At 37.0% G+C, this 11,896-nt stretch overlaps 1 protein-coding gene across 1 annotated transcript in view; it reads left to right on the plus strand.

Annotated features, from left to right (window-relative positions):
- CAMSAP2 (calmodulin regulated spectrin-associated protein family, member 2) overlaps positions 1-10,829 on the plus strand; it is a 92,859-nt gene extending 82,030 nt beyond the window's left edge. The window contains 6 exon segments of the mRNA XM_009326170.1: positions 1-38; positions 587-807; positions 1,867-1,939; positions 3,975-4,090; positions 5,869-5,987; positions 7,527-10,829. The exon segment at positions 1-38 is cut by the window's left edge and continues 27 nt beyond it. Of these exon segments, the coding sequence (XP_009324445.1) occupies positions 1-38; positions 587-807; positions 1,867-1,939; positions 3,975-4,090; positions 5,869-5,987; positions 7,527-7,832 (873 nt within the window). The 3' untranslated portion in view covers positions 7,833-10,829.
- Positions 10,830-11,896: the final 1,067 nt, after the last annotated feature.

An 11,896-nucleotide genomic window follows, 5' to 3' on the forward strand; every position in this document is an offset into this window, starting at 1 on the left:
CTGGAAGCAGAACTAGAACATAAGAAGGAAGAGACAAGGTAAAACTACATGTCCTGATCCAAATTATCAGTAACAGTGAACGTAAAAATGTCTGGTTTAGTTAAAAGTGGAACTTCCATGTCAAAAAATTGCATCTTAATATGCAAGATATTTAATCCTAGAGCCAGATGTGCTGAGGAGCCCAGCTGAAGACACATGCCAGCTGGCAGGTGGCATCAGTCTGTAGCTCAGACTCAACCCATGAGCTCTGCTGGCCTGAGTGAAGCTCCTCGGAGCACTGCCCTGCCCTGCCCTGCCCTTTATATTCTGAGGGAGAGCGTATCACTTTGGGCTTCTTTCTGCACAAATGCACAATGCTCGCTCAGTTACAGCAGTCACGCTAATAAATACGGTTATGACTTTACTAGTAACAGTATCCCAAAAAGTTTAAACTGTCTGAAAATTGTAAAAAAAGCAAGTTCCTCTTACTGATGTCTGAGAAGTCTGAAGTTCCAAAAATCTGATGCCTGTGTTGTCCTCACTGTCCTAGCTAAAACTGTTAATTTGGAAAGTGTCTACTGCTGAATTTATTTGATAATTTTTTTAGACGCAAAACAGAAGAAGAACGTCAGAAGAAGGAGGATGAACGAGCACGGCGAGAATTTATAAAGCAGGAATATATGAGAAGGAAACAACTAAAGCTTATGGAAGAAATGGATACTGTCATAAAGCCACGTTCCCTCTCAATCAAACAAAAAAAGCCACGTCCAAAATCTATTCACAGAGATCATATTGAATCACCTAAGACGCCAATCAAAGGTCCACCAGGTAACAAATGTTCATGTGGGAAAAGAGTCTGTTCATGCTAAAACACCAGCTTGTTGTTTGGTACTAACAAGCACGTGCATTTATTAGTGCCTTGTGCTAAATTGAAGCTGCACGTGACCAAACTGGAAAACAAAATTTGCCAATAGAAATTAAAAGATGAGTGTCGCTTACCTGCTATGCATGCATGCATATATCGACAAACAAAAAGGTTAACTGTATGAAAACCCAGTGGAAGCACCAACGTGTGTTGCAAGTTTCATGCGCACCCATGTGTTCTTCACTAACCTCTTCTTGCACCTGTAGAGCTAAGAATGAATAAAAGTTGGGAGATAAGAGATGGATAAATAAAATGGTGATCGTAAGGTAAGAGTACTTAAACTCCCGCTTAATACAGACAAAATTAAAATTAAAAAGTTACTTTTTAATTTCATGTGTTTTTCTATTTCGCACGCTGACCTACTGCATGTATAGTTATGAGCATAGCAACACTAATCATGTGGAACAATTTAGCACTCTTTTAGATATCATGTAACTGCAGTACTGATTGGAAGAAGTATTGCCAATTTACAGTTGGAAAAAAGTAACCAGGCTGCTCAGTGATCCTTTTTGTTACAGCATCGTTATTCTGCTGCATTTTCTCTAGCTGCTTCCCTCCACCTTCCAGTGTAATTTTAAGTATTCCCTTAACACCTTCCGAGAATCCACCCCAAGCTTTAAGTTAAGTCTCTTAAGCTCTCTTTCATGAGGGCTTATTAACTTTGATTGCATTCTGGATTTGCATAGTGCCAATAGTCCCATGCCCATGCTTCACATTAATGCTTAGTCTGAGACCATCCCAGGCGGCTGCCAATGGCTGGGTGTCAGCAAGCGTTTAGGTGAAGCGCACCACATATGCATGCAGGTATATCGTGTACGGGTGTAAGAGTCTCGTATATAAAAGCTCTTACCGACTTTCTGATGCTGGTGTTGGGTCTAATGAACAGACTCTACTACTTGCATAGGTTTATAAGCCTTAACTTTGTTTTTATCCAGGTTCACAGCTTTATCGTGTTTTTTCAGTATCTAGTCTTTCATTGGCATCGCTGAATACAGGGGACAATGAGAGTGTGCAGTCAGGCAAGAGAACACCAAGGTAAAGCTAAAATAACCGTTTCATTTAATAAAATTTGATAATCAGCTATGTAAAACTAGCATGAATTTTAAAGAGGTCATGTATATATTGTGTACTCCAAGAACAGGTATGTTTTCCTGATTTGAGACATTGATTATCTCCACTGTCAGGCATTAGGGAACCAAGCCGTGATCATTTGTTTCACAAATTTTACCAAGTAAACCAGTTGGGCAGCTATAAATGAGGTCAAAACAAAATGCTATTCACACAGCCTCTTTAATTCACCTGCTTGTATTTAAGTCTCAACTTGTAGATATTTTATTAAACCTGTATGCTATGTGCAGCTACATAGTTTCTTTTCTTTTTTTAACATAGAAGCTTCTTTTCTGTTTTTTTTCCCCTTAACAGTCATACAGGGAAGTATTAAATGTGCACTAGGACTTCAGCCCTTTCCAAACGCCAGAGTTTATTTTTCATTAAAAATCATCTGAAAATGAAATAAAAAGAGAATAACAGAAAGTTCTTAATTTTATGTACAAAATCTATATTATAATTCAGAGGAAAATTATTATTTCTGTGTAACTACTTAATTATATTCAGAGAAATACTATTTTTTTGTACAGAAAAGAAGTAGGGAAGAAAGGCGAACTGGGAGAAGGGGGTTGATAAGGAGTACTACATGTTACGCTATCACATGTCATGTTTTCATGGCCACTACGCATCGCTCATCAACTCTGACATGCCTGCAGCCGTTTTCAGTTGACTTGTCAATTTCCTTGATGTCTTGAGAACTGACTTTCTGGTTATTACATAGGGAACGTTAATAGAACGATCCAAGTAGCGTAACATCTCATGTCACCTCTTAAAAATGATCAGTTTTGATTGAGGGGGGGATTTCTTCCAACTATATTAGCTATTAGAAAAGGCTTGATGTTGTTTATCTACACAGACTATACAGGAGATCTATGCAGTTTTAGTCGTACAGTGCTGTACTATGCTTGTAATGAACAGTACATCTTCCTCTGGCTTTGGATTTGATTTAGGGGGTTGAGGCTTTTAAAACATGATAAAATTCAGTACAAATTGCTGAAAGTAACAGAGCCGAAAGAATTTTCAGTATCTTTCCAGACCCATACTTTCACCTTTTCTTCGCATCAGAATTGTCTTGTGATGATCACACTGAGTGAATTTCAGTGACACCTTTGAGGTCTCCTTCATGCAGGTGCTAATATCCCACAAAAGGTGTAGGATATATTATAAATTGAATTTTCATCTATTGCTGATTTTACCGGAAGTTGGTGTGCAGATAAATGTTATTATAATACCACTTTTTTCCTTACTCTTTGCTAGTAGTGCCTTTCTTCTCGCTTAGAAAACCTTTCATTCCAAGCTGAAAATTTGACTGGCTTTTGCAGCAGCCACAATCAAAAAAACTTTAAATATCTTGTAATAATTTAAGAAAATGTGACAATCTTGCTTAGACCTTTAAATGCAAAACTATTCACATTTGAGTGCAGACACAGCCTGAAGAATTACAGCACCAGAAGTTACTGCCTGTGAAAACAAAAATTAGAAAGGAAATTGTTTTGCTGTCTTAAATACAGCAGTTCTCACTGCCAATTGTTGTAATGATAAGTACAAATGAACTAAATTTTTACTTCACATTCATCATTCTATCAACAACTGGTTTGTTTGCTACATGAGATAACATTGTTTTGCTAGTACCAGTGTAAAAGTAACCCCAATTCCCACTTAGTAATAATATTCCACAGCCTAGAATATCTGTTAGGTTTCTGTCCCTCGGATGCAGCCCCAAAAACTTACTAACATCCACCTCGCCTAAATACCAACTTCTTGCATCGCTCAAAATACTTTATATAGAACATGAACTCAGTGATCCGTTAATTTCTTCCGTACACAGTGTGCATTTAGGTTTATAGTCTACAATTCAAATCATTGTGTTCTACCTTAATATAGTTTGCCTTCCTTTCATATTGGAAGGCTTCTCTGCTGAACATTGTAACTTTTTTTAATAGATTTTAAAATTAATGTTTAGGTCTGAGTCTGTGGAAGGATTCTTATCTCCAAGTCGCTGTGGTAGTCGTAATGGAGAAAAAGATTGGGAAAACGCATCTACAACTTCCTCAGTCGCCTCTGCTACAGAATACACAGGTCAGTGACAACAATATTCAGAAAAGTACCTGGCTATTAGTGGTTCTATGCATGAAAAGTTTTCAATTATCGTTATTTGGTTTCCTAAACCTTGATTGAGGATGCTTTCATAGAAATGTTACTTTCACCTCCTTTAAAATAGATGGTAATAATACAGGGTTAAAATTTCAAATCCAAAATAAAAGTATTGTCTCGGTAGCATTTGTGATAACCAGAATAAACTGCAGTTAGGCTCAGAACAGCAAATGGGCTCACAGGTCACTGTGCACTTCAGTAGTCTCTCTAGCAAAGCAAGAAGAGTTGAAATTTAAGCCCAGTTTAGAATAGAGTTACAAAAAGCAAAAACCAAATTGCAACAGGAAAAAAATCTGCCTAGTAATGTGAATTTAAATATTCTGCACCCTTTGTTTCCAAACAGATCCTTTGTTGTTTATTAAAAACTTTACAATCTGACTTCTAATTCTTTATTATGAGTCAAATAATAATGGTATCTTCATCCCTTTGCTCCGAATATACTGCATGTGGTATTGCAAAGACCTTGTGTCATCAGGATTATAAAAGCTCCATTTTTGCCTACCTAATATCACTTTGGTAAAGAGGAAAATAGGTTAGGTATTTCCAATAAACTGTTAGGGAGATCAGGTTTGATTGATGGGCCTGCATAGCTCGCTCTGTGCTGGCAAATGTTTGTTTTTAAAATAATCTTATCTCCTTTCCGCTGAAATGACTACAGTCTGGAAAGGCAGTGTTCATTCTGAAAATCAGAAAGTACATACCTGTTTTACCATGAAACTTCAGCCAGTTTGTGCCACGTGCATGTCAAATTAAATTACAGGAGGGATAGTGAGACTTTGCTCGGGAGGTCTTGCTGAGTTTTCTCATGAAGACCCATAGTGCTGAAGATCACCTTTTAATGATTATTATGTAGAGTTTATTTTTAAATGAAGGAATACACAGTTCCTAGGAATTGAACAGAAGGCTTTTTTCACATGATTTAATATCTTCACTCAGTCAGTCAGGTTTCATACAGCTTTTTTGTGTTGATTCTAGGTTTTTTTCGCCCCAAAGCATAGACAAACTGAGATTTAATCTTAAATTTAATTGGTAATTGCTTGTATATTATGTTCCTTTCTGAGACTCGGAATTGGTACTTACATGTTGGTGTTTTCTTTTTTTTTTTCAAATTGTCTTGACACAGGCATGCATATATTTCAGAAATTAAAACAGAGGAGATTTCTCCTTCAACCAAATGAATCAAGTCTTTTTACAGACAGAATAACCTGACAAGTGTCAGGCCAGATCTTTTATCCCTGGTTTTGGGTAAAACATTTCTGGAATTCCAGGGTGGACAGGCTATACAGTTACTGTAAGCACTGCATCAGCTTCGTTGTTATACCTCTCACCCTTGAAGTCACAGGTGTAGATGAAGAAAAAGAAAGAATTTTCTCCCTCCTGGATGACTGCAGGTTTAGTTAGAAAATGCAAAATGTTTTGTTGTTCATAGAAAAGGTCCTCTGAGAGAAAATATACTTACCAAGACTGCCAATAATAATGGTTTAATAATAAAAGACACATTTGTAAGCAAATTCAGTAACAGCTGAAAGAATACATTTTACTTGTTTGTGAAATTTGTGGTCTCTAGCCTAATTCTGTTTTATTCCTGGATTTGTATTTTTACACGTGCAAAAGATCCATACCAGAAGCACTTCACAGCATTTAAAGAAACTCTTTGTTGGCCTGTTGATTAACTTAGCTGATGTGTCATTCCTCCTCCATAGGACCAAAGCTCTTCAAAGAACCCAGTGCTAAATCCAATAAGTATATAATTCAGAACGCACTGGCGCATTGCTGCTTGGCTGGAAAAGTAAATGAAGGTCAAAAGAAAAAGATACTGGAGGTAAGGGTGTTTTTTCCCTGAAAGCATAAACATCTAAGTCAAACCACAGTCAGGCATTGGGAAGACACTCAAGTATAAATGCAAATATCGAAAGGAATCCTCTCAGGTTATGCCAGCTCTTAGTGAAAGGCTTGAGTAACTTCTGTGACTTGCTTGCTGTGTACACAGAAAGGTTCTCTAGTACTGTAGAAACAGTAGCTGTTGCATTGTACATGCAGCACAGGCAGCTGAATTAATTGACATGTTAATTAATAGTTACTGCTTGTTTAATGTGGGACCTTCAATATGTAGACTTTTATAATTTGCTCACAAACTTGTTTTCCGTAACGTGAAAAATATCCACCTTATACATACAGATCCTTGGATTGAGACCTTTGGAACTAAAGCACAGCTCTCTCATGAACAGAAAGAGCTGAAATACATCCCTCCTAGGCTTTTCTCCAGTTTCCAAGCAGTAGGGCAAATTCAGGAGTTTCTACTGAATTTGAAGTGTGAAGAAAGGTGCCTTCCAGTCTTTTCTCTTACGCTGGTATAAATCTTTCTGAAGAAGCACAAATATTGTAAGGGTGAGAACTCGGGGACCAGTGTGTTTCCATGCAAAAGGAATAACATGGAGTCTGAGCGTTGAGAGTAATGGGACTGTCCCTTTTACCAACTGTGATAAATTTGACAGATTAAAAAGATCAAAGAACACAGGTACTTGGAATCTGGATTTAATTCCTTTTCCAGAATAAATTTCACGATAGTGTTTCTTGCCCATTCTTCTCTTCGTAATTCTTCTGCATTCATGCCTGGATGCTGCCTTCTCTGTCTTTCCAGCTACTTTTTGGAAATAACAAGTGAGAAATCAAGACAGCCTCTTTCAGTTCAAGTAACTGGGAGCATAACAAGCCCCAGAAATCCCAGGAAAGAACAGCTCTAAAAAGGTCACGCTTAACTCTAGGATGCAGCATACATCACTTGGTAGAAGCTGTACATGTTCAGGACACGTGTCCCGTAGAAGTTGTGCTGGCTGGCATAGGAATCTGAAGGTTTCGGCTAATAAAGAACCCTTGCTTAATACACTTCAACTGACTTTATGGTTTGACCAAACTTGAATGGATTTTAGGGATGAGTGAAACTCCATTTCAGCACTGGAGGATCTTTCGGGCACCTCTAGAGGTATCTAAATTTCCTGTTCCCAAACTCACAACTATTAGACCTGCTTGATGAAATGGATCAAAGAACTTTTATTTGGTCTACAAAAAATCTGTTAGGATGTCTGTTCTTGAGGTGCAACTAAACAAGTATAGCTGAAATTGTCTAATGTTTTGCTTGAGAAAGATAGCCACCTTATCAAAATTCAGATAGGTGAAGCTTAGCAAATTCTAATGATTGAAAATAAGGTCTTTTAGTGGACAGAGTTAGACATAAGTTTCAGCTCTGGTAGAAAACAAATTGAAAATGACACAGTCCAATGATTTTGAATGTTTTCTAACTACAATGCAAAATTCATATTGTGAATCTCTTTCTTTCTTTCTTTCTTTCTTTCTTTTAAAGGAAATGGAAAAATCCGATGCCAATAATTTCTTAATCTTGTTCCGGGATTCAGGCTGCCAGTTCCGATCTCTGTATACATACTGCCCTGATACTGAAGAAATCAATAAATTAACGGGAATAGGTCCCAAATCTATCACAAAGAAAATGATAGAGGGACTGTATAAATACAACTCTGACAGGAAGCAATTTAGCCACATACCTGCTAAAACTTTGTCTGCCAGTGTTGATGCGATTACCATTCACAGCCATTTGTGGCAAACCAAGAGACCAGTAACTCCTAAGAAACTTTTACCCACCAAGGCATAGTAGATGGGAAAAAATTTGCTTCAGACAATTATGATAAACTTGCACTTCATCTTTACTGCCTATAGGAAATAGATTTCTAGTTGCCAACAAGACTCTTAGAACTTAAAACTGGACACCAAGTTCTATTATCATGTCCAACTGGAATGTAAACACAGTGTTTAGGAGTGCAGAAGATTATCGCTTAGGTGAATAATTATGAGTGATTACGGAAATGTTTGACTTGTGTGGAGATTTGTATGTGCTAATACAATATATAGAGTATATTTGCTCTGTATTTTGATTAGATACACTGAAGCACTGAATGTTCCTCTTTAGTGACTCAAACTACATTTTTTTTACATCTGTTGCCTTATATGTTTGTATTTGTGCTTGTCTTGAAGTATTTTTTCTTTCACTAAAGAAGTACTTCTTAATATTCTCAATACCATTGAACTTTGCATACTGACTTATAGTAAGGACTGAATGGTAAGTTGTATGTCACTGAAGAACAGCTGAATGGGTCTGTTCTGCAAGATCCTTATTGTGTGCCGTAACAAAATCAAGATTCGTTCCCCTGAGCATTTATAATTCTTTTTCAATTAAATAATACTGATTTGCTTATAGACTAAATGGTGAAGGAAAAACCTTTGAACTGCTTGAAGTTTCCTTCAGATGAATTATTTAACAACTCAGGGTATAGTTAGGTGATGCCGTTGCTCCTGTTTCAGTAAGTCACCATCTGAGATGTGATGACTGACCATGTGCATGTTCATAACACCATTAAAACGCAAAGTCAAAAGATTTGGTAGACCTCTCAAACAGTTGAAGCAAATGTGCGTTGTTTTGCATTGTTCCAGATGAAGAGCGAGCACACGGTCAGGTACTGCTTCTCCAAGGAAGGAATAGGAACTTGTGAAACATTCAGAACTAGGTCCCTGATGTTTGCCTGACAGAACACTAAAAATATTCAGAAGAATCACAGAATTCACAAAGTCACAAATCTTTCAGAAGTCGTGTGTCTTAATTCCCATTCATTTTCAGATCCAGGCCACTGTCTATTCTTCCTGCCTTCAGATCTGCCAGCTCAGACTTAAATCAATTTTCTAGGGAACAGACATCTGATAAGAATTTTCAGTGTGTCTTGGTGAATTGTTTTCTTGACACGATCTAACAGATGTCATCGTGTGACACTTGGCGGTTTTAAATACGTATGGCAAAAAAGCCTAAGTGACATTTCAATAAATTTATAATATGACCATTTACAAAAACAAACTCTAGGCATACGTCAGTATTATTTATAAAGGGCTGCATTTTATTTCAAAACAGTGTTTGATTATTTTATAGATCACTATTCCGTTTCAGTGTTTGTTTCTCCTATAATTTGCTTTTAACGTAGCACTGTTCTGAAAAAACAAGAAGAAACTACAAACTTGAAGCCTCCCCTAAATCTGTGGCTATTTTGATAACGTACACCAGAGGATTTGTCGGGGGAAAAAAAAAAAATCTCATTCTCAGGAAAAGACTTGAATGATTTGTGATTCTGTTCTGTTTCAGTGTTGTGACAACTACATTAACATAAGACAGTATTGTGCTGTAAGTATGTAGTCCATTCTGTTTCATGGGGAGACTAAAACTATGTTCATATTTCTCTCGTTAAACTGCTTTGAGGGAAACTATGCCTCACTACGATGATGTGCTCGTTTACTTATATAAAAGATGCACAGGAATGAGATGTCATTAAGCGGTTTAGAACAGTACTTTTTTTAAATTATTATAAGGCCTTAGGCATCAATGCATCTGGGTTATAAACATTTTCTCAAAAATGCTGTCAGTTTTACTGTAATTTATGTTCTTATATTTATGTATATTTGTTAAAACTGTAAAAAAAAGAAAAAACACTTTAAAATACATGTTTAATATGTATGTGGCTCAAAACTATTTGTGGTTGGCTGATTCCTACTGTTTGCATGTGTATCACCAGGATATGTAACTCTTCTATTTCAAGTGTATACATATTGTGTATATAGGATATAAATAATATTGAAAAAGGGGAAAGAGGGTTTGCACATTCTGCCTGTTAGACAGTTCCTACGAATACCATTGTAGGAACCTCTTGAATAACAATATGAAGCTGTGTATAATAGCCAGTGATTCAAGAAACCAGGAGGTTGGAATCAACTGATACACGTATGGTGAATAACTTCAAAAAAAGTTTTATCATGGGAGGCTTTTTATTTTGAAAATCTGTACTATGATTTAACTGAAGATTTGCAACACCATAGAGATGACACGCATCGATCAAATCAAAGTGAGCTTAAATACATGACGGGAGTTCTTTGAGTCATTTTAAATATATCTGAATGTATGATGAAATTTACGTTTGTCAACAGGTTACAGATTTGTGCAATGTCTAAAAGTAGAATGTGAATAATGCAGTTGAAAATTTCATTGCTCGCAGTATAAAGTTTTACTTAATACAGGAAAAGTAAAGCTAGATACACTTTTCCTTTTTAAGCCTGCAAATTTTCTAATTACAGTGGATCTTTGGTTGGGATCATGTTTAAAAAAAGGAAAAAAAGAAAAAAAAGAAAAAAGAAAAAAAAAAAGGAAGCTTTCCATGAAGGCCAGTATTTATCACTGACCTTTTCAGAACACACTGGTGCTTTCATCAGGGGTATTATTATTGTTGCTATGACTGAATTGCCAAACTCTCATCTTAGTTTTTGGAGCAAAATTTCATATTCTAACAGTCATAATAGCTACTGATTTTTTTTTTGTAATGTTAGTATGACTGTTAGTTTTTATTATTTGGCTGTTTAAAGCCAAATTCAGCTATTTAATTATGATTTAATGGGCACTGTTGAAAAATGTACAGTGTATTGTGTGCTTACGTGTCCACCTCTATGGAGCATAGCTTCCATATTTTTTCAAATGCTGTGCTGTAAAATATTGTCATTGCTACTTATGTGGTACAGTGTAGTTTTTTCCTTTCATTTAAATAAAAGCATGGCACCAAAAGTACATTTTTTGCTTTCTTGTTTACATCTAAATATAAACTGAAACTGTAAAAAGTTCACATTAATGTTTAAATCTTGTTTCTTCTCGTATTTCAGCAACACAGAACTTGCGGGAAATATGCACCGGTTTTATTTCTCCTTTGGTTCCCCACCATTTGTCTTACTTTCACGTATAATTTAGCTTTCTGATGTTACCGGAGGGAGGCTACTGAAGAATTAGGCTTCTCACTTCATTCTTGAGGACAGCATGGCGTTACCCTGTTCCCTTCAGAAGTGAGTTTCACAATTGCAAGTCCACTGATGAGCTCCTGTGCTCTGGCTAGCTTCCACTGTTGAGAACCACAGAAACTTACTGCTCGGTGTAATAGGATTACTTCAGATGGGAAGGTTTTCAAGGCGAACTGAAGTCCGTCTTCATCAAGAGGGCTAATAGAGAATATGACTTTCAGTGAAATAACTTGCGCTTGTTAGTGGTGCAATCTTGAACGGAAATAATATCCAAAAAATAAGGTCTCTCTTCCAGATTTGTAAATTAGCAATTTTTTCCATTCCAAATCATGCCTTTTTGGGGGTTTTGTGTTGTCCTGCTGGGTTGCAGAGCAAGAGCAAGGACTGGCTGGAAGGGGCCATGACAGCACTGCACTGTCAGCAGGCAGACTGAATTGTTGGGCAGATAAAGAATCTCAAGTTCAGAGCCATTCAAAGGGCAGCTTCACGAACAGAGGAAATCTGATAGTAGGGCTTTTAGTACTGAACTGAAAACTAACACGGATGAAAATGAAGAGCCTTCCCTCCTCCCCCTAAAACTGGTTATTTTTCAGCCAGCGCAGTCGGTTCCCTGTACGGCATCACAAACAGGCTGACACAGGCAAGGAATTATGTTGGAACACAAACGCCCAGTTGCACCCAGTGAAGCTATTTTTGCAGTGGCGAGCCCAGCTCAAAATTTTCATCCACAAACAGCCTTTGTACAGACAGGCTTCAGAACAGACTTCATTTTCCCCATCCTTCGGCAAGTAACACCATACTTGAGAAATTTCGGATCGTGCCCTGGCTCATTTGACAGAA

Source organism: Pygoscelis adeliae, unplaced genomic scaffold, assembly GCF_000699105.1.
Source record: "Pygoscelis adeliae isolate BGI_AS28 unplaced genomic scaffold, ASM69910v1 Scaffold256, whole genome shotgun sequence".
NCBI classification, from domain to species: domain Eukaryota; kingdom Metazoa; phylum Chordata; class Aves; order Sphenisciformes; family Spheniscidae; genus Pygoscelis; species Pygoscelis adeliae.